Source organism: Bos javanicus, chromosome 1, assembly GCF_032452875.1.
Source record: "Bos javanicus breed banteng chromosome 1, ARS-OSU_banteng_1.0, whole genome shotgun sequence".
Classification (NCBI taxonomy): domain Eukaryota; kingdom Metazoa; phylum Chordata; class Mammalia; order Artiodactyla; family Bovidae; genus Bos; species Bos javanicus.
In genome coordinates, this window is record NC_083868.1 from 81,923,681 (window position 1) to 81,948,896 (window position 25,216).

At 46.1% G+C, this 25,216-nt stretch overlaps 2 protein-coding genes across 6 annotated transcripts in view; one reads left to right on the forward strand and one right to left on the reverse strand.

The window, feature by feature from the left end:
- Positions 1–6,202: 6,202 nt before the first annotated feature.
- Positions 6,203–15,815, forward strand: TMEM41A (transmembrane protein 41A). The gene is made up of 5 exons (XM_061413690.1): positions 6,203–6,424; positions 9,204–9,357; positions 11,370–11,531; positions 12,094–12,232; positions 13,957–15,815. Exons 1-5 carry the CDS (start codon positions 6,306–6,308, stop codon positions 14,175–14,177), a joined length of 795 nt encoding a protein of 264 aa, XP_061269674.1. The 5' UTR covers positions 6,203–6,305; the 3' UTR covers positions 14,178–15,815.
- Positions 15,816–16,487: 672 nt separating this feature from the next.
- The window catches only part of MAP3K13 (mitogen-activated protein kinase kinase kinase 13), a 161,102-nt gene continuing 152,373 nt past the window's right edge, over positions 16,488–25,216 (reverse strand). For 4 of the 5 annotated variants that reach the window (XM_061413632.1, XM_061413648.1, XM_061413639.1 and 1 more), the window contains 2 exons: positions 23,486–23,783; positions 16,488–22,088 (listed from right to left, as the gene is read on the reverse strand). In XM_061413632.1, coding sequence (XP_061269616.1) covers positions 21,987–22,088; positions 23,486–23,783 — 400 coding nt within the window. In that variant the 3' untranslated portion in view covers positions 16,488–21,986. The remainder of the gene's footprint in view (positions 22,089–23,485; positions 23,784–25,216) is intronic. The other variant, XM_061413623.1, reaches the window with a different exon arrangement.

The following is a 25,216-nucleotide window of genomic DNA, read 5'->3' on the forward strand; positions in this document are numbered from 1 at the left end:
TACTGTGTGGCACATCTTATCTTTATTTATACATACACAGCAAATCCAGAGTCTGTTCCACTGAAGTGTGGGATGCTTGCAGTCAATGTCTGAACTCTGGAAGGAGGAAAGCTCAGCGATGCTCCTGCCCACCTGGACGTTTTATCAGCCTCCCATGTTTCCAGCAGAGGTGGACTTAGAGATCTGGGTGCTCATAGGCTCTGATTTCTTTTTAGAGTTTAACTGGTCCTGTATTCTGATTAACATAGTTACTTTTTTGTCCTCTTTGCTTTCCTTGGTAAGCGGGGGATCAAAACAGCAGAAAAATGCCAGGAACAGCATTTCCATCGATTTATAAGCTCCTCAGGCCAGTGGGTTTCTTTGAGTTTCTTCTCCTGGCATCTCCTAGCATGGTACCCACCTCACTGTGGGGTGGGAGGATGCATGAGCAAATAAATAAATGAAAGAAGTTTGGTCCCTGGAGTGGAGGTGGATTTCAGTGAGTTTCATGTGATAGTGATCAGGTGAAATGAAGGCAGTGACAGGCGTGACCACTCTCAGAATCTTTCTTCCCAAGCCCCTGGAACTCTGTCTCCAGTTATCCTTGCCTCTCTTCCTTCTCTTTGTCAGTGTATTCATCTGAATCCCCAGAAAAGATGCAGTTAAACTGTAGCCTACCCTGTCCCCTCTTCTATTCACCTGTGTCTCCTCCTACTTAGCATCCTGACCTTCACTGGATGGTTATTTCCTCAGGGGAGTGTCCCCGGCCCTCATTTTTCCATAGAGTGTGCTGGACCCCCCCCTTCTATAGCCATTTATATATATATATATATTTAAACACGTATGTGTATGATTATTTGATTAATGTCTGTCTTCTCCACTAAACTGATCTGCCAGGCACAGGCTGTGTGCCTAGTGTGATGCCTACAATGTAGTCTGCGCTCAGGAAATATTAAATGAACACTGTCCATTATCTTGTAAGCCCTACGGAGTCATGCTCAGTTGTGAGGAAGGAGCAGCCCTCCACCCCCAGCTGCAGCCCATTTCCCTGGGGGCGCCCACCCTTCTCTGCCTTGGACCTCTCTCCCAGGCACCTTTCTTACTCTTATCTCCTTCGTCTCTGTTGGTCCACTGCCCACTTCGCGGGCTTCCTGGGCGAGAGAGTTTGGCTCTTGTTTTCACCCCTCATCACAACTTTCAGGTGGTCCTGATACCATCCTGCAGCAAGCTCACCTATCCTGAAGACAAGGAGATTTTGCCCTCGCCCACTCCCCTGTTTCTGCACCTCAGCTAAAGCCCTCCAGGATCCTCAGGCACTTCTAGGGGACTCTGAGCCACGCTTGCTCTTCCACGGCTCTCTTCTCCCACCCACTCTGCCACCAACATTGTATGTGCTTCTGGCGCTGCTGGTATTCAGCCATATTGTAATATATTTCCATGTTGGCATCTCTTCCAAGGCTGTGAGCACCACGGGAGCAGTTGCTGCTTATTTGTCTTTGCTACCCCAGCACCCACCACAATGCCAGGCATAAAGCAGGAGCCCGACCGATGTCTGTTGAGCAAAATGGAGTGGATTTGTCCTCAGGGACTTGAGGGAGCCACCTCCATTCTGGTTTAGACATCAAGATGCTGCTGCTGCTGCTGCTGCTAAGTCACTTCAGTCGTGTCTGACTCTGTGCGACCCCATAGACGACAGCCCACCAGGCTCCCCCGTCCCTGGGATTCTCCAAGCAAGAACACTGGAGTGGGTTGCCATTTCCTTCTCCAATGCATGAAAGTGAAAAGTGGAAGTGAAGTCGCTCAGTCGTGTCTGACTCTTAGCGACCCCATGGACTGCAGCCCACCAGACTCCTCCATCCATGGGATTTTCCAGGCAAGAGTACTGGAGTGGGGTGCCATCGCCTTCTCTGAGACATCAAGATACTTATTTCCAAAACTTCCCACCCTCTCCTGTGTTCTCCTTCCTGACCTGGGATGCTAGCAGCAGAAATCCACTCATATTAGCCTGGATTTTATTAGAGAGAGGACTTGTGGAACCCGAGAGAGAGCTGAACCATCAGACATCAGGAAGATCAGGGATGGTGGCCACCCTGGAGCCTTCAGCAACAAGAGTCCATGGGACTTTATTAACCCTGTGCTCTGCCATGTCTCTCTCTGCATCAGCTCCACCCACTCCACAGGGCAGCTGTGGGTCACTGGGGTCCTTGGGATCATTGGGACCACTCACTAGGTGGTCCAATTCCAAAGTCCAGGGAGAGGACTTGGCCCTTGGGTCTTCCTCTTGGGGCAGGTGTCCATCCTGTTCTTGGAGCAGGAATGCGGATGCAAAGCCATGTGGTCTGATCAGAGCTAAGCCAGAAGAGGAGGGTGAGCCCTAAGACAAAGAGCCACAGGGAGTGACGGGCTAATTCATTCTCACTGGAGCCTCTTGGCTTTTCTTCCTTCCCACCCCTGAACCATTACCCCGACCTGCTTCCCAGTCCAACATGTGTCCCTGGTGGTGGGTTGCTGCTGTGCTTTACAGGCTGCCTGGCGTGTGCTGTAACTGAGTGGCCTCACTGGAAGCTGTGCAGGCTGCAGCTGGCTCTGCAGATGCTTGGCTGGGGGCCAGAAGGGAGACCATGATCATTTTGGAGGTGGGCTAGTAGTGGGGAACAGAGTCCAGGGTTTCTTCCCCAAAGCAGATGGGTTGAGCAGGATAAATCAGGAAAGGAGGCAAGGGGGATAGGTCAGGGGCAACAAGCAGGGGCTTGGGCAGTGAGCCTATAGGAAATTAGGTTTGTGTCTTCCAAATGAGCTGTCAAAAGTCCCTTTCCACCTGGTGGTGGCTGAGTCCCACAGTCCTTCAGGTCTCCCTGCTGGGTTTTTCCATGGACTCTGACACAGCACTGGTTCCTTTCTAACAGTCTTTCTGGGGCCCTTAGTACACTCTTCCCCACCACCCTCTCTCTCATCCAACATCCCTGAATGAGCTATCTTGTTCTCTTTCACTGCCTCTACTGTTTCCTTAGCAGGCTTCTGATCTCAGTCTTTTCTGCAAAAGGCAATATAGGGTAAGCAGGTAGACTCTGTTGTCTGCTGGGATGTGACCTCCGTCTACTGAATTCTCTTTGCCTAAGTTTTCCTTCTCTGGACTGTAAAGTGGGGGATTTTAAGAGCCCCTGCCTCATGATATGATAAATAAATACATTCATGTGTGTAAAAGGTTTCCTGTGGGGTCAGCTGTGCCTAGACTCAATGAATGTCAGCTGTTATTACTTTCCCTCTTATGGTCTCCCTAAGAGACCTCCCCCTGTCCCGTTTCAACAGTCTCCTCTAGACAGAACGTATGAATGTTTAGCCCAAGCTCTGGATTTTCACCTGTGCGTTGAGAGGTGGTGTCAGTGCCAGGCGGAGCAAGGAGCATGGGCTTGTAAGGGACCGATGTTTAATGCAATCCTGCTCGACACTCACAGCTCTGGACTTCATCAACCCTTAAAGTGACTCCATGTGAACACCTGCTCAGCCATCATCTATAAAAGGGATGATGATACTTGCTTTTCTGGAAGCTTGGCCACATCATTTCCTCTGTAGCAATATCATGCTCTGTAACTCTCCATACTCTCCCCCAACCAAAGGCAAAGCGAAGCCCTTGAGAACAGGAGCTTTTCTTCCTGTTCTCTGCTGTGCACATTGCTGGCACAGGCTCAGTGTCATTATTCATTCAGTTTCTCTCCTCCTATATTCCTTTGACTTCTCAAAATCAACATGGTCCAAACCAAACAACCAGTCATTTCCTCCCTAGGCTTGTCCGTTGATTTAACCAACTATTAGTAAGTGTGTAATGTTTAGCACTCTGGACTTTGAATCCAGCGATCTGAGTTCAAATCTCGGTAGGACCTTCTTTAGTTTGGGCTTCCGTGGTGGCTCAGACGGTAAAGAGCATGCCTGCAGTGCAGAAGACCTGGGTTCGATTCCTGGGTAGAGAAGATTCCCTGGAGAAGGAAATGGCAACCCATTCCAGTATTCTTGCCTGGAAAATCCCATTGACAGTGGAGCCTGGCAGGCTACCGTCCATGGGGTCACAAAGAGTCAGACATGACTGAGAGACTTCACTTTCTTTCTTTCTATTAAGTGCCAATGAAAAGCCAGGCACAGGGTTAAGGGCTGGGACAGACACAGGATGGTGAGACCTTGTCTCATTTACAGAAGTGTTCACTGTCTCCTGGAGAGATGGGTGATGACACTGGAGCACAGTATATGCAACCGCAGGAATCAAGACACTTCACAGGCGGCCCTAAGCACAGAGAAGGAACAGCCTTTTGGACTGCAGGAGCTGGAGAAGGCTTCTCAGAAGAGGTGACAATTGCCCTGTGTATTGATGAAAGAGTAGGAGTTTTCAGGCAGAAAAGTTTGCCAGTGAAGAGTGTAGTCACAGGCACAAACTAACACCATGTGTATTCAGCTGGAATGTGAAGGGAGGAAAAGAATGGAGGGCTGAGAACAGTCCCACACATGTTTTAAAATGGAAAACTTTGCACATTCATAGAAACAGGGAAAATGGTAAAATCCACCTCCCTGCACTCATCACCCAGCTTCAGTAATTATCAACTCAATGGCCAATACTGTTTTGTTTATATCCTTACTAGCCATTATTTTCAGATTCAGGTCAAGAAGGTGAAGTTTAAAATCTGTATTGTCTTCAACAACTTCAGCAAGATAAAGATGCTAATAAAGCCTTCTTCTGAAAGAAGTGGAGTTAAAAAGTCATTGTTTCTCCCTTCTTCCCATTATTTTGATGCAAATCCCAGACATTGAGTCATTTCATTTCCTTCATGCAAATCCCAGAATTTTGAAAATATAAAATATATCTTTTTTCTTCTTCCTACAAATGAATCATAATATAGTCTAACACTGCAACTTGTTTGATTTTTATCCTACCCATCTCTCTGGCTACTGTACTGTATCTGGATACACAGAGCTGCTTCCCTTTTTCAATAAGCTGCTTAGTATTTGTTCCATTTGTGAATATACCATAATTAACCTCGATAGTCCCCAAATGATAGGCATTTGGGTTGTTCCCAATACCCTCATATCAAAACAAAGCCGACAGAATACCCTTGAACATAACATCTTTGTCTGCCTAAGGGCCTATCTATGGGTTAAATTGCCGGACGTGGGCTTGTTAGGACCTTGTACACTTTGAATTCTGACAGGTGCTCTTTATGTAGCCCAAGAGGAGCTTTGAATGATATGACAAGGATGTTTCTGTTGTCCAGGCTTGTGACATTTTGGAGTCATCTCTGTCATTCTCCATTTAATTAGCCATGTCCTACCAACTCAACTCTTCCCAGTCTGTCCATCTTCCTCCCCACTACTGTGGTCCTGGCTCAGGCCTGCATCCTTTCTCATCAGCTACCAACTCAGAATGCAGTCTAATCATCTGCCAGGGAAAACACTCTAAAGTGGGAACTAAATCATTCTCTTGCTTCAACACCTCTGTTGGTGTCTCCTCATGTACAATATTAAAAAAAAAAAAATCCAACTACTTAGCTGCTCTTCCATGCTTTCCAGTTTGTTTCCACCTTCTCATTTCTCACCCCTTTAGGCTTCACAGAAACTAGATGCTGGCCCCTTACTGGGGCCCTCAGTTCACCTTCTCTTTCGTGTCTCTGTTGTGGAAATCTTGCTCATCCTTTACGGTAAACTCAAACCCCACCTCTTCCATGAATCCACGCGGTACCGAACCAGTAGTTTTGGACCTAGGGTGAGTTGGATTCTAATTGTGGCTCTCTTGGGGGATGCCATTTAATCTGAGACTCGGATTTTTCATCTGTTAAATAAAGACAAAAAACCAATCTTGCAGAACTGTTGTGAGGATTAGGGATAATGGGCACATAGTAGGAGTTCAATAAAAGGAAATTTCGCTTTGATTATCCCACCGCACTGGACTGGAGCCTCTGGTTCAGCTGGTGGTCAACAAGTCTTATCTTGACCACTAGACTGCAAGCTTGCTGTGGTCAGGGTTCCTGATTCACCCCGGACGTACTAACGCCTGGCAGGGACCCAGCAAATAAGTGGAGAAAGAGACAAACTATAAAAAATATATACAGATGGAACGAGGACAAAAGCAAGAGTAGAAGGAAGGTTTCTGCCGGATTCTAGACTCAGGGGCCCGCGGAGTCCTGGCCGGGGGTGGGGCCTGGTAATGGAGGCGGGGCCTGGAGCAGACCCCGCCCTTGTCCGTCTGCTAACTCGCTCCCCTGGCGCAGCCGGCAGGCAGCGAGGTTCCTGGCGCTACTTCCAGGACGCTCCTTGGCCCCGCGAGTCCGAGTGCGGGGGCCGCGATGCACTCCCTACTCGGCCTCCTCCTGGTCTTCGCCGGCAGCACCTTCGCCCTGTACTTGCTGTCCACGCGACTGCCTCGCGCGTCGACACTGGTCTCAGCCGAGGAGTCTGGAGATAGGTGCGTGGCGGCGGTGACTGGGTCCTAGGTTCGGGTCAGAGAAAGGTAGCCAGGTCCGAGGATGAGGTCTGGGAACCGGAGATTCGGGTTCCCGGATCGGCGGCGTCGGAGGCCGGGATTTGGGGTTCAGTCCTGGGACTGGAGATCGGGCCGCGTCTACACGGTCTTGGGCAGGCCGGTTGAACTGGAACCGGGCCCTGGCCCTGGCTGGGATCTGCATGCTGCCGGCCGCGCGGGAGTGCTGTTTGGTGCCTTCTGGTTTTTTTTTTTTTTTTTTTTTAGTTGCGGAGGGAAACGCGGCGCCTTACTTTGGGCTGATCCTGCTGGAGCACCTCTGCTCCCCCCATTGGATCGCCATTGGGCGATGTTCCCGTCGCCTTCCCAGGCCCAGGCCTGACCCCTATTTGCATCCCACCTTCGCCCCGATGTGGACCCCGCAGCCGGTTCGTAAAGACTGCTCTCAGCCTCCCTCCTTCATCCTCCCCAATTCACTTCTGGTCAGATCTGCCCTTGGGACTTGAAGGCCTATCGGGCTTGAGGAAAAACGTTGATGGACAACTTTAAATTATTCACTAGTTATCGACGATCTCTTCTTGGTTGTCTCAGCTTTTCCTTTTACTTACCCACAGTGTTAGGCAGGAGGTGGTACAAATACCTGGAGAAGGCAATGGCACCCCACTCCAGTACTCTTGCCTGCAGAATCCCATGGGCGGAGGAGCCTGGTGGGCTGCAGTCCATGGGGTCCATAGGAGTCAGACACGACTGAGCGACTTCACTTTCACTTTTCACTTTCATGCATTGGAGAAGGAAATGGCAACCCACTCCAGTGTTCTTACGTCTATGGGGTCGCACAGAGTCGGACACGACTGAAGTGACTTAGCAGCAGCAGCAGCAGGTACAAATACCTACCGGGCCGGTTTGTCGGGAAACTATTTGTAAAGATAATGAAGATGTATGTTACTTATGTTTGAATATTAGGACGGCTGTTTTCAGTGACTGTTGTTTTGCTCTAGCTGGGAAGGCTGTGCTGTGGGTGTCAGAGTAAGAGAAACATTCTAATGAGAACCAGGAGGGTTTGCATGTAATTGATCATTGATGGATTCCGGAGTTGTTCAGATGGCAGAGGCAAGGTAGCCTTTGTACAGGGTAACCCTTGTAGAGGAATCAGAGTACACTGAGGACCATATAGACAGCAGGGTGAAAAGCAGGCTGGTTGAAAGGGTTGGTTTCAAGCCTGACATATTATCAAGAAGATTATGTTTATGCTGTGGGACAAATACACTTTCCTAGGGAACCTTTAATTGGCTTCTTTGTGATTGATAAAGCAGTTGTTTTACCTAGTAACTTAGAAGTGTGAAGTTTGAATTGTCCTTGGCCTAAAGCTTAGGGGGGAGGATTTACCCCTGGAAAGGAAGGCAATTCAGGGCGTTCAGTACTTGACTAGAAATTAATCCATTTGCCTCTTAGGAATAGTTCATAAGGACCACAACTTCTTTATCTATTTATCTGTCAATGGACTTCTAGGCTGCTTCCATATCCTAGCAAATGTAGATAGTGCTGCAATGAACATTGAGGGTACATGTGTCTTTTTCAGTTATGGTTTCCTCAGGGTATATTCGTAGTAGTGAGATTGCTGGGTCATATGGTAGTTTTATTTCTAGCTTTTTAAGGAATCTCCGTACTGTTCTTTATAGTGGCTGTATCAATTTACATTCCGACCAACAGTGTCAGAGGGTTTCTTTTTCTCCACATTCTCTCCAGCATTTATTGTTTGTAGATAAAGAAGCTGTGGATTCTGTAATAATACAGAATATTCTGTAATAATTACAGCTGTGGAAGCTGTAATAATACAATGGAATATTACTCAGCCATAAAAAGGAACACAATTGAGTCAGTTCTAGTGAGGTGGGTGAACCGGGAGCCTGTTATACTGAATGAAGGAAGTCAGAAAGAGTAAAACAACTATCATGTATTAATGCATATATATGGAATCTAGGAAAATGGTACAGATGAACCTATTTGCAGAGCAGGAATAGAGACGCAGACATAGAGAACAGATTTGTGGACACAGCGAGGGAAGGAGAGGGTAGACAAATTGAGAGAGTAGCATTGAAACATATACATTACTAGAAGGCCTGGCGTGCTGCGATTCATGGGGTCGCAAAGAGTCGGACACGACTGAGCAACTGATCTAATCTGATCTGATATGTAAAATAGATTGCTAATGGGAAGTTGTTGTATAACACAGGGAGTTCAACCCCGTACTCTGTGACAGCCTAGACAGGTGGGATAGGGTGGGGAGTGGGAGGGAAGTCCAAGGGGGGTGCATATGTATACTTATGGCTGATTCAAGTTGTTGTATGGCAGAAACCAACAGAATATTGTAAAGCAATTAGCCTCCAATTAAAAATTTTAAAAAAGACTAGTCCATAAAATCTGAGAGCTAAGAGGGAACTTAGTGATTATCCACCATTAACCTCTCATTTTTCCAATAAGGAAACTAAGGCTCAAGGACTAGCCTGAGATCATACCATTGGATAGTAGCAGAGTTCAGATGCTATGCCAGGTCCCTTGCTTCCAAACCGAGGCTCTTGCTTCCGCTGTGTTATAAATATTAGGTCATCCATCATCCTAGCCTCCCACATCTCTGCTGGTTTCCAGCAGACCAGATGATGGGCACATTTAAAAATCTGTTTTGGAAAGAAGACACAGCAAGTAACTTTATTAGGTATGAGGCTGTTTTCAACTCTTGTTTCCATCTGCTTTTCTAAATCTCCAGGTCACTATGGTTTCCCTCGGACCTGGCTGAGCTGCGGGAACTCTCCGAGGTCCTTCGAGAATACCGAAAGGAACACCAGGTCTACGTGTTCCTGCTCTTCTGTAGTGCCTACCTGTACAAACAGAGCTTTGCCATCCCTGGGTCCAGCTTCCTGGTCAGTATCCTGCCCCCATCCTGTGCCTGCCTCCCAGGAAGCCACGTTCTTCTTTGCAGAGGGGCCATTAGGCTGCAGAGCCTACAGTCCAGAGGACAGGCCAAAGTGGCTGTTGTTTGTTGACAGCTTTCCCTGTGTCAGGCACTGTCCTAGTGGCTCTACCCGCTCGACCTTATTTAATTCTCCCAAGAGCCAGTAACGGGCATTTTACAGACGAGGAAATGAATGGTGAGAAGTTAAGTAACTGTCCCTGATGATGAGGGCTGGGGTCTGAACCCTCGCCCCACCCCCACCCCCAGCTCCAGAGCCTGCCTTTCCTCTCAAGTTTGCTGCTTTTGTTTCTAAGGATTTGACAGCTGTGGAGCACTGTCCTTGAGACCTCTCCCCTTCCACATGTTGGTTTTCTTTTAAAATCTGTTTTTTCCACTAGTTTGTGAGTTCCTTGAGGGCTGGGCCTGTTCCTTGTTCACAGCCTGTGTGTTTGCCTGGCACAGGGAAGTGCCTTTGTAAGTGTCTGATGAACAGATGCAGGTTGTTCCTGCTGCTGTTAGGCTGGAGAGGGTCGGGGAACCTCCCTGGTGTGGTGGGGATGAGTCACTCTGGTTTTCCAGGCGGCCCCCTGTCTCTCGGGAGCTGCAGTGTTAGATCCAGGCTTGCGCATGGGCTCTTAGATGCTTCTAACCAGCTTCCACCTCAGGTGATACAGGAGAATTTGTGCTGTCCTCCCAGCAGCATTGTAAGCTGGTTGGTATAAATGTATATGTATATTATGGCTTTGGGTAGGTTAGATCCCAGCTGTGTAACAGTGAGCCAACCATTTAACCTTTCCAACCCTGCCTCCTCATCTGTAGAACAGAGACTCTCCTACATAACCCCCTGGGATTGTTACGTGGGAGGATTAAATGACCTAGTGGGTGCAGAAGGGCTGACACAGTGATGGTGCGCCTGGCACACAGCGGCTTCGGCAATGATCAGGCAGCCTTGAAAGCTTCCTTCTGTCCTGCTTCTCCCTCCTGCCCCAACATTCAACTCAGGCCGGATCTGCCTCAGCAGTGTCTTTGTTAGCAACTGGAAGAAAAGCAAACATAGCCACGCCAAGAGAGATGGGAACATGTGTGGTGCCGGAGGTCAGAGGCCATCTGTCTCCTGGGGTTGCCCCCATATCTCTTTCTCTCTTGAGCTGATCCCTCTGCAGTGCAAAGAGCCAGCTGCTCCCTGGGGGTGCATCTTATCTCTTCTTCATGTGGCCTTGGGCACCATACTTAACCTCGCACTGGTAGAATAGGGTGAGGCTGGCATACCGCACAGGGTCATGTTGGGGATTAAATTGGATGTGTTGTCAAGTCCTTAACACACTGGAGGTGCTGAGGAGATCCCTGCCTTCTTGCTTCCAGGTCCTCCTTTTATTTTCTCTCTTGGATTCCATGTTTGGCAGGATGATGTCTACCAGCCAGACTGCATTTAGGAAGTATTGGTTCACCTTTCCCTTTTGGTTCATTGTAGGCTTTGTTGAGTGTCAGCTGGAAATCTGGTCAACACAAAACTGCCATGGTTAGCATACCACAGAGATGTAATTCCTGCAGAAAGGAAAGAAACAAGACATCTGTAAAGCTCATGTGGTCTAACTAAGGGGAAATCCATGGTTTGTGTCCATTTAGAATAGCAAAAAATAACTTGTGAGCTTTCTTTCTGCCTCCCTAGAGCCTCAGGGTCTGCAGGACCTATCACAGCACATGTGGAAGGCTGGGTGTTAGACATAGATTTTCCCATTCAATTCTGTCTTGTCCTCTGAGGTTTTAATCCTCTTCCCAGTTTTAAGGGTGAGAAGACTGAAGCCAGGGTTGTAGTTCCCAGCTCTTTCATCACCTTTCATTCATCTCTTTACAATGGGAATAGGGTTTTTGTCCAGGAAAATCACTGAAGGAAGAGGGAACCTAGGCCTCCCAGGCTCCAAGACGAGATGGCTGGCAGTTGGCGGATGTCCTCATGCAGAGCGTTTGTTTCCTTTGCAGAACGTTTTAGCCGGCGCTTTGTTTGGGCCCTGGCTGGGGCTTCTGCTGTGCTGCGTGCTGACCTCAGTGGGTGCCACAGGCTGCTACCTGCTCTCCAGTGTTTTTGGCAAACAGCTGGTGGTCTTCTACTTTCCTGACAAAGTGGCCCTGCTGCAGAAGAAGGTAAGGCTAGAGGGTACCTCTGAGTGCTGGGTCCTTAGAAAGTCATGGCATGGCCCTGAGGGGAGTGTGGTGCAGGGGTTTCCCACGGTGCTCCCCTGCCCTGCTGCAGGAGGCTCCAGAGGGTCTATTGATGTCTCCTAGAGATGAAGACCTGAGCTCAGCCTCCAGCTCCATCACTGCTAGCTCTGCGTCTTAAGGCAGGTTCCTGACTTCTGAGCCTCAGGCACCTCCATTCTGGGGGAGGTGGGGGCTCCACTAGGTCTTCGTTGTGGTCCCTGGGCTCTCTAGTTGTGCAACTCTGGCTTAGTTGTTCCTCAGCACGTGAGATCTTAGTTCACCAGCCAGGGATCAAACCTGCATCCCCTGCATTGGAAAGGAGATTCTTAACCATTGGACCACCAGGGAAGTCCCAGGCACTTCCATTTTAAAAATGAGGAAAACAGTCTCTGCCCTGGAATTTACAGAATATGAGAAGTATCTAGAACAGTGCCTGGCACCAACAGATTTTTCACCAGCTGGAGACTCTTCTGCTTCTTAATGGCCTTGTCTTCTCTGGCTTCAGGTGGAGGAGAACAGAAACAGCCTGTTTTTCTTCTTACTGTTTCTGAGACTTTTCCCTATGACGCCAAACTGGTTCTTGAACCTCTCGGCCCCGATTCTGAACATCCCCATCGTGCAGTTCTTCTTCTCTGTTCTTATCGGTAAGACGCGGCGTGTAAGTCTGAGTCTCATAGTTGTCACCGGCACGTGCCTGCCTCTGTGAGCCAGGCTTACGGAGAGCATCATCCAGCCTTGTCTAATGTAATTGTTCCTGATAGCAGGTCTACTTGGGCTTGAACATGAGAACCCATAAAAATACTTCAGGAAAAAATAGGGATTGTTCATTCTATACCTGTATTTAATGCCTATTGTGTGTTTGCACTGTAGCTAGACCCTGGGATTGGAAGAGTAATCTGTGTAACACACGACTTGGCCCATAGTAAGGGCTCAGTGAAAGCAGAGTTCAGGTTTGAGGGTGGAATAGAAGGTGGAGGCAGGGGAAGGTCAGAGCAAGGGCTTCCTGTTTGATTTTGGCCCCTATTTCCATTAAAATCTGCCTTAGGAAGAGCTAGTTCCTTCTTGCTGTTTGACAATTGTATGACCTTCAGCAAGCTCGCTACCCTCAAAGAGCCACTTGGCCAAATGTGAGGCTAGGATGACAGCAGTGTTTCTCGAAGTATGAGCTTTGGACCACTTTCATCAGAATGGGAAAATGGCTAACATCCTGTGAAATCAGTGACTATTGTTTTCTCCACACTGGAAGTAAACCACCCCACCCTCTCCAAGCCTAAGGCAAGGATTGTCTCTCTTAAACCTTCTTTAGAAATGGAGGGAAAGACTACTCAGGGCTCTGGGTCAAATATGACAGATCTGTGGTTGAGCAGTTGCTATTAATAGGGAATTCCTGAGAGAAGCTGAGATCTTAAATCGAAGCGGAATCAACCACAGCTAATTCTGTCAGACCGGCTTTTAGATGAGAGTGCCTCCGTATCTCTATTAGCAGCCTGTAATTAACCAGGTGCACGGGGCTTGGAAGGACTCCAGAAACCAGGGTTCTAGTTCCGTCTCTGACAGGTTGTATGACCTTGATGAGTCTCATCTTGAGGCATCATCCACTAGAGAAGAGGAGTGGATCATCAGGGGGCCCCAAACCAATCAGAGTCTTGGGAGTGGGAGTCGGGAGAGGCTGTTAGAATGCAGGTTCCTGGGCTCTACCCCCAGACCCAGGGGACCAGAGTCCCTGGGGCACAGCCCGAGGGTGTGTTTTTAACAGCTTCACGGGGGATTGTGATACAGTCAGCCTCTTGGGCCACCAGTCACTTTTGGGATCCAGTGGATTCGATGACCTCTTACAGACAGTACAGAGTATGAAATAGTACTACTACTTCTAAGAAACTTGTTTTTATCTTGGGCATACTGCACAACTCATAATGCTGATGCTTCTCTTTGCTTGGGCTGTTGGGTACTCGGAACCAAATCTGGGGACACTCCTAGCAAATGAGTGAACTTTATGCATTTTTGCCTTAATTTTGTTTATTCTTCATTTTGTTTTATTGTTTTGTTTCCCCCTATTTAAAAAAAAATGTTTAAATCTTATGTGTGCTTGTGTGTGTGTGTGTGTATGTGTGTGTGTGAGTGTATATATATAGCAAACCATCTCAAGTCCTTTTGTTTAATGAGGCAAATGTATGTGGGAATCAAGGAAAGGAGAGGAAGGAGTGGAAGAGAAGAAGGGAAAGAGGAAATATGTTTAGGGGTCAGAACTGCGCAAAAGTCACGCATGAAACTGGAGTCACTGTTGTGATTTACTGGTGACCTTTCTGAAGCACTACTGGTCTTCGTTGTCCTGTCCCAGGGTAACAGGATTTCCCTTTTCTTCCTCCAGGTTTGATCCCATATAATTTCATCTGTGTGCAGACGGGCTCCATCCTGTCCACCCTCACCTCTCTGGATGCTCTTTTCTCCTGGGAAACTGCCTTTAAACTGCTGGCCATTGCCCTGGTGGCCTTAGTTCCTGGAACCCTCATTAAAAAATTTAGTCAGAAAGACCTACGTTTGAAAGAAACAAGCAACACTCACTCTCTGAATAGTAGGAAGGTCACGTGATCTGGGTCTCTTGGGTGCTATTTCCCTGGACTCTCTTGCTTAAGTATGTAATGGATGTGGTCCTCTGAAGCCCCTCATTGTTTTTAAATTATTCTCAATAGGTGATCTGGACACTGTTCTTCTGTGTGCTCTGTCCTGTCACGAAGGACACTGCTCTGGAAGGTGAATCCTATCAGATTCTCAAACCAACCAAGATTTAGCAAGACACTGCAAAATGGATGGCCTCTCAGGAAATCCTGTTTGTGTTTTATTGAATAACAAGGAACTCAGGGTAGTGTGTCAGACTTGCCTCTTGCCAAGCCCATCCCTCAGGAGAGGATGCTAACGGCCCTTGTTGGGCGTGCCTCTTCCATGCAGGGATCAGTTGTCGTGACAGGTTTTATCCTTTTAGGTCCCTTGTGGACATGCTAAGTGTAGATTAATGACGTGAACCTACATCACTGACACAGTTTCTGTTAGTCTCCTGAAGAGTGTTTCTTCAGTACTTGTTTTGTTTTGTTTTGTTTTGCTGATGACCTACCTCTTGCATTAATCAAGGGAAACAAGCTGACAAACTCCATATAATTTCCATGTATAGCTCAAAAGCACAGTGATTGCTGCGAAGCTCTTTGTGTTCAGACGCACTGATGTTACCACATATGTCACATCTCCTCTTGGTTGCATGTCCAGACAATTCAGCTGATTGCAATCAGGCTATTAAATATCAGCAGAGCTCACTCTATGTTATGAATATGTTCTGGAGAAGTGCTTACCTATCTGTGCAGAGCCCTCGACTCACCTGAACCAAATGACCATCAGTACCTTTTTTCTAGCCTGTCCTTTCTGTGTGAGAATGCCTCCTCTGTCTTGCTGGGAGAATGGACTCAGCACACAGTACCAGCTGGTATGCAGGTACCAGCCTGTATACCCTCCAAATGCTTTTTTTCATTTCCTGAGAATAACTGAGGGATAATTCTGTTTTATCTTTCAATTCAGGGGAATTCAAGGAGAAAACTTGGCTTTGGATTACTTTGTTGTGTTTTAACGAATCTGTAGCTGTCTGCTTTCTATAGCTGTAGTGTTGTAACTGGCACAGATCAATTCAGTTCCAAGGACAAAAGGACCTTGGCACCTAAAATGACCAGCTGTGGGATCCTGTGCCCCACAGGAGTAACTCATCATTTCTTATCAGAACTCTTGCCCTTGGGCACCATCTGCTGGCTTTTGATTTGACTTGGCCAAGAATCTTGCCAAGGCTTAATGCAGATCAGTTGTTCTACACGAATTCTTGGGAATACTTGTTCCCTATAAAGAATGAATTCCCAAGCAGTGTTTTTTGGACACAGTATAATCCAAAAAAATATAACAAGGACTTCATTTTTAAGCATGTGTTGCTTTAAAAGAAGCTTGAGAACAAGAATGGGCATGAGGACACCAGCTGGACTTGGAAATCCATGGCTCTTTGTGAAGCTCTGTGGTAGAAGGGAGGGGAGACACTGGAAGCTCTCCGCACTGCTGGAAGCCTGTACCCTTTGCCCTTTACCTGGATCCTTGGGTTTGTCTCTCTCCTTCCTCCCCCTTGACTTCGCAACAATGTGCCTTAGCAGTTGTGACTTTACAGGCAAAGCAGTTTCCCAAATAAATGATATATGTATTCTGTGTGCTGTGTGTGCGTGTTGCTAACTTTGCCAGTGGGATTCGGGATTGGCTGAAATCAGACAGTCCAATGTGTTGTCTTAGCTTTCTACTCTTAGATTTCTCACTAGTCGTATGCATTGGAAGATTTTCATTTTTGCCTTTTCCCTCTTAATCACATTTGAGAGTCGGGTTCTCATACCAGAGAAGTAGCTGCAAGGTGGGCAGCAGGAAAGCTGAGGGGAAGGAGCAGAGCGCCTGTCTCAGATGTGACAGAATAATCATGAAGAGACAATCACACAATGATGGTCGTCTCTTCTTTCTGTGGATGTGTCTGATGAAAACGCCACAGAAACCAGCTTTTCTCACCACCTATTTTTCTGGACTGCAGGAAACCCAGTCATGTAAAGTTTTCCTTTCCCAGACAAATTCTAAAACTTGTGAAGGTAGCTCTCAGGACACAAGCAGTCCCTAAGGAAAAGACAGGACAGAAAACAGTGAAGTACACTTTTTGTTTAATTCCATGCATTTGTTTGCTTTGATAGTCGCTCTTGTTCCCATCACTGTACAGTTGGTCGATAGAAAAGGAGAGCCGGCATGAGAACCTGCACAAGGAGCAGGAGAACTAAGACCACAGAGGACGCAGATAAGGGAGTTCATTTTGAGACTTGACTACAAAAAAGGAAGTTAATCTGCTTCAAATTGAACTCACATTTTATTGCAATCAAGAATCCAAGTGGGTTGTCACACTCCAGAGTCTGAGAATTGGGCACTGGAGGGAGCGAGCTCCTCAGGTGACACGGTCAATAAAGGGCACCTTCCTATTAGCCTGCACCTTTTGGTGGGGGTTCCCTCTGACCTGCAACCCCTGGAGGACCCCATCCGCCTGGTCCCAGGCAACAGCCTAGGGCCAGGAGCCAGCATTCCCCTGAGTGCTGTGAAGTGGCTCTGGAGAGCAGGCCTGGGACTTGGCTGAAGTCTTACAGTACCTTTTCTGGTGGCTCAGATGGTAAAGAATTTGCCTGCAATGCAGGAGACTTGGGTTCAATCCCTGGGTCGGGAAGATCCCCTGGAGAAGGAGATGACAACCCCCTCCAGTACTCTTGCCTGGAGAATTTCACGGACAGTCCATGAGGTCACACAGAGTCGGGCATGACTGAACGACCAGTACTAGCACTTCCCTTGCAGTGGCCTTGCTGTCTGCCAGGGGACCTGGCTCTGTGTGAAATTCCACCAGTGTGCTCTAGTCACGTGACAGGGAAGCCACCACCCAACTCCTTTTGGGTAACCCGATTTCTCAGAACAGTGAGCTCCCCTCTTCTGCCACCTGTCCCTAAGAAGTGTTCCAGTTTCTACAAAGGTCCTCCACTTGGCAGTCTAGTCCGTTTCAGTTTGAACAGGTGCTGCAGTATTGGCTGTAACGTGCAAACAGGCAGACCAATGTGATTTCTTCTGTGCTAGTCTGTGTATGTTGGTAACACTGGTGGTGCGAGTATATTAGGGCATTTTTTCTATGAAATCAGCAATGAAGAAGATTCTTGCTGCCTAGAAAGGTACTAAATTCATACTGACAGTACAAGTCAAAAGTCTTAAAAAGGATGTCACATCATTTTGGTACCTCAGTCTCACAGAATCTAAGGAAGAAGCAAGTAACTGGGACTTCTTAATTAACCCTCTGTTTATAGAAGGTGGTGAGGAACAGGTTCATTTAACACAATGAAATGATGTAATGAAGAGACATGTTGGAATTCAATTGCAATCATACACCAAAGGGGCAGTGGGTGGAGGCACGGAGCCTTTTTCCTGCCTTTCATGCTGCCCCTTGGCCACAGGGTGGGACCTGGAAGCAGCATACTGGTACATCCCATCATTCTCCCATGTGGGCTAACTCAAGATCTCAGACCACCTTAGGAAATTATGAGGTTAAGGTTGGGACAGCAGATAGATCTCCCCTTGCACACCAATTCCAATCAAGTGGTAATTATTGCTCCAAGTGCTGTATTGTGAGAGGTTCGGAGGGTGTGTCCAGGCTCAGCAGGAAAGGATATGGTGATTAATAAATAACACAGTTTGGGATAGCGTGAAGACGGTAGATGGTGGTATGTGGTGGTATTCTGGTTTCTGGCTTGGTAGAAAAATGAAACACAATAGAGCAAACTCTACTAGGAGCAGAGCAGGGCAGGAATTCCTTGGAATTTATAGAATTCAGTTGCAGGAAGTTCAAGTAGAAACATTTTAAGAAAAGGGGTGGAGAGAGAGACATAAGGGCATGGAAGAAAAAGGTAAATCTTTTGATCAATAAGGATACATTCACATTGAAAAAAACATCAGTGCTCCACAGTGGGAGAGGGCTTTTAAAATTAGGTTGTACCAAGAAAACCCCAAACCATCAAGTCTATTATTACTTGGATAAGAGGCAAATTCAGTACAATGAGGCCCTGAAATGGAACTCCAGTGTACTAATTAAATACAACTAAAAATATCTTCAATTCTAGAAGGATAGATTTGTTGATACCAACGTTTTTAAATATCTGAACTTCAAGTAGGTCATACCAAACCATCTGACAGCACAGCTAGCTCTTCACCTCCCTGGGAAGGTGCTCCCCACAATCTAGCCAACAGGTCTAAACTTTAGCAGTGGTAAAGTCTATTTTAACTTCAAAGGAGATGCAGGCTTTAGCAGTAGTAAGGTCTATTATAACTTCAAAGGGGATGCAGGCTTCTGAGTCCCTCTGCTAAGCAATTTTAAGAGGAATTGTTGTTCAGAGGACAGGATCTAGAAATAGATGCGAATCAGAATCAAATGCTCATCTGCAACACAAATTAAAACTCATTATCTTCCAGTCAGTTAAAACCAGATGCTAAAGGAATGTGGAATTCATCCCAAGGGGATTAAACTTTTGATCGACAACGAAGCTTGAAATCATAGTCCTGGGAGTTTCCTTAAAGTGCTGTCGCCCAGTTGTCAGACTGAAGAATTAGCTCTTGAATTCCCTGAGCTCTTCATTCCACACTCTTCAGATGACTGTGGAGTTGTTCTCAAAGAAACACACACCAATTCAAAATTGTCCTGGTTACTTCAAAGCAGGCAGTGAAGGGTAGCCTGGGATAGAGAAGGCATTTCTCTAAAGACACTGTTCTTCTCTGAAGCCTCTAGTCACTTCTACTAAAGAAAATAAGCAAATGTTCAATGTAGAACTTTATTCAGCTCTTGACCATATAGTGAATGACTTGAAGATTCAACACTGTCTGCGGCCCTAACATGCTCTTAACAGTCAATCCAGTTAGATATATGGCATTATCATGACAGTCCAGATGGGAATTCAAAAGGTATCAAAATGATGAGGTATTGGAGTGGATTTTCCAGAAAGATCATCACTGAAAGGGATAAGACACGTTCACCTTCATGTTTCTCTTTGGCCACTATAGGTGGGCAAGGCCTGGATAAGCTAAAGGGTCAGTGTTTTATGTTGGACAGAAAGAGGATACAGAATTATAGCCTCTCTGTTCTCAGAAGTAATGAGCCAGAGAGATTCATAGTACAGTGTGGTCTGAAGTCAGAGGATAAAACATGGGCTTTAAAAGGTGCTTTTCCAGCTCTGTGACTGACAGATTAGGCCTCAGGCTAGAACTTTCCTAATCATCACCACAGCTAGGCATTTTTTTTTTTTTTTTGTCATGCCATCTATTTCCTCTTTTTAGTCTCCTAATTAGGAGGAAAGAAGGTTGGTTTTAAGGGATTTAGCAGGAAGGAGCTTACAAACCATGTTGCCAGTTCTTGAAACTATCCCACAGGCCCCAGGTAGGTTCCCTGTAGGCCTGTTTCTCTCTGGGCATTAAATAATTCTCTTGTGCTTCTAATGGATCGCATGATTTTATTTCTTAAGAAACTTGAGAAAGTGTACAGCTTTGGAACTTTGTCCACCACTCAGTCATCTGCCCACCTAGGAGCTTTTGTGATCAAGTCAAAATCACAGCGTTAACCACTGGGCCTCAGGGCAGTACCCGCATCCTCAGATGATTGTTGTTGTACACAGAAAATGAGGGAATACAGCTAAGACGAATACCAGGGAGCTCCCACATGGCAGTTCCATTTTCATTCCTTCATAAAAATCCATAATAACTCATGGTTAGCAATCAACACAATCACTGTGCTACACCATAAACCACACATTCTGATCGACAGAAAATAAGAAGGATAATAATTATTATAAAATAAAATAACAATGATAATAATGCCATAACTTAAGATCTTTCATGTAGTCCAGCTACAGAATTCATACAAAATGGAATAATTTAATGAAACAATACTGCTCTCTGTATAAGTTAAACATTTTCCTTCATCCTACCTAAGAGCTATAAATTATAGACACTAAATTTTAAATCAATGTCTCAACATAAAGTGTAAACAAATGGAGGGATCAAGCAAGCAAAAGGAACTGCTCTAAATTCCCTCCTGCTTTTGCTTTTTGGCTGATGCAATCAGTGACACTTGGAGGAGGGCGATGCTTTCACCTCTATTGGAAATGGTTTAATACCTGGTGTATAAGTCTTGCCTGATGTCCAATCTGATGCAGCGTCAAAGAGTTCAAACCATCCTCTCTAGGTCTTGAGCCCAGAAAGGGTGTTTGGCAGTGACTAATCCTGGAGACAGAAACTAGGCCAACATCTGTTTTTATATCAAATTCTAGATTAAAATTTCCTTAAAGCTGAGGCACCATGAGATACCTTGGTTTGTTTCTCAGAGCCCATGATCCTGGAGACAGAAAGGACTCAGGTCTTGGACAATATAAAATCTTTCCAATCTCTGCTTGGCATCAGTTGTTCTTTCTATGAATTTCCAAATCCAATTATTCAAATTTGCATGGAGCCAAATACATTTTACAAGTAGCATTTAACAGAAAAGCTATTATGGTGGGGGAGGGGCTGCCTTTTGCAAATTGCCTGTTTTGCCTTTTTTCTGACCGTGGCAGCCACTCACGAAAGCTTCTGGGGTTAGAATGAGTTAATACAAACATAGGGTATGGTCTGACATAGGGTATGGTCTGGGACTGGACATTGGGCAGACTCATACACCTCCTAGCTGCCTTCAAAGACTGTTCCATTTAAGTCAATAAAACTCTAGAAGACAAACAACCTGGTCCCAGGGAGCGGTGCTTCCCATCTTCTCCACGTAGTTAAACTGAGACATTCTGTGAATGTCCTTTCACAAATTGCACATTTGCTTTTCCAACACTGTTGTCTTATCCTCCTCTCTTCCTCAGGCTCTCCCTCCCCTGCCCCGTTTTTCTCTAAAAGACATAGTCAACAGGTGGGAAGGAAGTAGGATACAGGGAAATGACACTCAAGTCTGAAAAATCAACACACTGGTCAAGGTAACACACTTGCCAAGGTCATGACACTGACAGCATTAAAAAGTGGAATATTTGTCAAGGACAAGGTTGGACACTACCTGTAAGTCTCACTACCAAATGCTGTTTAAAACTTTAAAAATGACATCAGCTTCCACAAACACAGTTTTGAATACATGCCCTCAAAGACCTTGGATACAAGTAGCTGGTCACCAAACTTTTCTAGGTCTTTGCATCACCCATCTGGACAAGCTGGCTGAATTTAGTGTGGTCTGTTTACAAGTTACCTGGAATTGCTTTTCTTCTGCTGCTCTTTGTTTTCTAAAATGCTCAGTATGTCTTGCTTTGGCTCTTCTTCAGTCACTTACAGCCAAAAGAACTGGTCCCCTGTTCAAGTAGCAATAATACTTCCTGGTCCCACAAACTCCCAAGGATGTTGCTCCCAAATTTCACTTTTTTCCTTTCCTCCTTTTGCTGTCTTTTTTTTTTTGCAAGAAATTATTGTCTTTTTCTCTATCATATATAATTCACTCTTTACAGTACAAAGTGTTAAAATGTCAAACAAAAATAAATATCAATGTTACAGTAGCTAGAATATTCAATAAAATAGATCCCTGCCATTCTTGATTGAAATGTTCAGTGAGACTTAATTTCATTTGGATATTTTTCTCCAGAGATTTGCGAAGTCTCATGTTCCTGTTATTGCAGCTCATTTCTAGGGGTAAGAAAGATGGGGCAGCTCTCCTCCCAGACACAAAAGCAGGAGGAGAGTGGGAAGAGTCTGGGGGTGGTGAATTTGAAATGCCAGTATAGTCATGAGATCTTCAGGGTGGGTGTTCTTTCATTACCAGGTAGCAGAGCTGTAGTGTTTATTGGTCCTGACTGTGGCATCAGAACACTCCCCATCTGAAGAGTCACAGTCCGATTCTTCAAACTGCATAGGATTCTGCAAAGTCAAGACAACATAAGACCTTAATTCCTTTCTCCAATTACTCAGTAAATGTATTTTGAACACCTCAGTAAATGTATTTTGAACAGGTCCTGTGCTGGGTTACTGGCTAACATAGATGAGACCAGACCCTGTCCTTGTGGGACTTATGGAGAAAGAAGACTTAGAAAGATGATGATGACAATGAAGAAGACGACAGTGAAAATAGTGTCCCACAGTCCCACATATATTGTTCACTATGTTCCAGACACTGCTGTGACTGCTTTAACATCTATTAATCCATTTCATCCTCTGTGAAATAGAGGCTGTTATCATGCCTGTATATGGGATACGGGAGCTGACCTACAGAGAGGTTAAGTGGCTCGCCCCCTATCACACAGTGAGTGAGTGGAAAGGCTAAGGTCGACATCTGGGCAGTCAGACTCCAGGGTCTACGCTTCCAATCATGATGTGACCCATCCTCTGAGAAGGCAGTACTGTATGTTAACTGAAGTGGTACATGTGCTCTGACAGCACGTAGGGGCTGGTGTGGACCTGGGGGAGGGAGGCAGATACCCTCAACTAGGTTGGGAGACAGGGTCAGAAGTGATGCTTGAGTTGAATCTCGGGGTGAAGGGTTCCTGAGCAGTTTTATGCTTGTGCTTCATTTGGGAGAACTACCCCATTTCGGGAAGCTCTATTATCTCTGTAGTAAGTCTCCTACATACGAATGAGTTCTGTTCTCAGAGCACATTTGTAAGTCCAATTTGTTCATTAAGCCCAACTAAAACAATCAGCTATACAGTACTGTACTGTAATAGGTTTATAATACTTTTCACACAGATAATATATAAAAAACACACAAGTAAACCTTTTTAATCTTATAGTACCGTACCCTGCAAAATACAGTAATACCAGCTACATCACTGCTGTTTTTATGCTTGCTTCCAGATATCCTGGGCTTGACATATCGATACTGTCCTACTGTACACTATATAGTGCTGTACAGTAAAATTACACAAAAGCACAACCACGAGGAGAAGGATGCACACACGTGACAATGTACACCAGACACACGAGGTAACTTGAGTGATGGACATGCAAACGTGAAAGCTGGCAACTTAAAGGTCCGTATATAGGAGACTTATTATACTTCTACTTCCTTCATAGAGGAAGTTATTCTATCCTATATGTGTGTGTGTTAGTCACTCAGTTGTGTCTGACTCTTTGCGACCCCATGGACTGTAGCCTGCCAGGCTCCTCTGTCCATGGGATTCTCCAGGCAAGAATACTGGAGTGGGTTGCCATGCCCTTTTGCATAATTGTAAAGGCCCTAGGGACTTGAGCATGTTCTAACACAAAGACCTCCAGGAAAGGGGACAGTGATGAGAGGAGAAGAGAGGAGAAGACCCCACCTCATAGCCACGTTCCTCCGCACATAGCTTGCCCAGAGACATCTGTGTTTTCACGCGACGCACAGCACACTCCTTGTCAGAGAGCCCGTCCGAATGTGAGGATATCTCAATGGGGATCTCCGGCGTCTGGGACAGCAGGTCATCAAGCTTCTCTGCCAGGCGATCTTCGAGTTTATCTGCTAACTCATCAGGGCTGTTTGAGTGGTCACTGGTATTTCCTTCCTCGCCATCAGACACAGAGAAATTCTCAGAGCTAAAGGTGGAATATGACTGGCAGCTGCTGATACAGCGATGGGGCCTAGAACCACAAAGAACCAGAGGAACTTAGTCCTGGGAACGGCTGTTTTTCTTGTCTGTTGGTCGCAGTCTTGGTGGGAGGTGATCTAGTTTTCTGCTTGCCCCGGAGGGAGAGCCAAATCCAGAAAGGAAGAAACTATTTAAAGCAACAGAAAGGGAAATCTGCGTTCCCCCTTTCGTTTGGTTTTCTATGCTTATGTGGCTCTACACAACGCTGCAAAGCTGATGGCTACCGCTGGTCTTTGGCAGGGACTGCACTTCTCACTGGGTACGGGGGCCTCGGAAGGCTGAGTGCTGTTAGGATCGACCCCTAACAGAAAGGAGCTTGGCAGGAACGTTGACTCTGTAGCTGTGGGCACTGTCCAGCAGTAGGTGCTCACTCCAGGTAAAGTCGGGGTTTAGCTCTCATGAGACAAAGCTTCTGGGGAGCAGGGAGGGGATTTATAAACCTTCCTCATTTCTCTCCCATTGTTTACAAAGGAGCCTAGTAAATAAGAATGCTGTTAACTTACACTGTCTTCAAATAACAAAACAAATAATAAAAATGAGGACTGCCTCTCCCTCTGTCATTGCCTGACCTTCCTGTATTTCTTAGTACAAAGCGATTCCGATGGCCTGTGATCTGAGGTTGGCTAATGACCAGGCCAGGTGATGGGCTGGAGTGATGGCATCAAGAGTCCAGATGCAGGAAGCCCAGGTTGGAAAGGGAAGTTAAGGTAGGACTCACACAACTTCTCAAGGCTGGTAACCCAGAAGGGAGACAAGGGGAAGAATGTTATAATAGAAAAAGTAAAATCATGAGGTTTAAAACAAAATTTGTATCATAGCAAGAAAGAAAGGTGGGGAGCCATCAGGTGGGCTGAGTTAATGGTGACCATAGGAACCAATGCTGGAAGTAATTGTGATGCCCATAAAATGGGGTCAGAGGATGAAAAGACAGTTATCCAGGGTCAATCTCACTGCAGAGGAGAAAACATAGTGCCCAAGGAAACAAGGTAGCAATGGCAGTGTGGTAGAATAACTCAGGGGTGAGAACAGACTTCAATTTTGTGCATGGCATATGGGCCCAGAATACAATCTGCCAAAGTATGGGGAGTCCCTTGGTCTCAGGAAATTCCTGGCTCTGGGCAGGTACACAAACCTTCTTGGGGTATTCTTACAGTCTTCCTCTTCAGGAACAGAATGCCTATCAGCAGAAAAGGCCTCCTGGGAGGAAAACTCCTTTCAATACTTCTACATGAGAGCAGCTGTTAATTCTAGGGGTAGGGTTGTATGGTCCTTCTTTGGTCCTACAAGCAAAGTTCTTATTGCTGGCTAGGCAGGAAGCTGTTTCTAAGGATGGGCTGAAGGAGGATCAACTTATTTAACTATACTTAACCTGCTGCTGCTAAGTCACTTCAGTCATGTGTGACTCTGTGCAACCCCATAGACGGC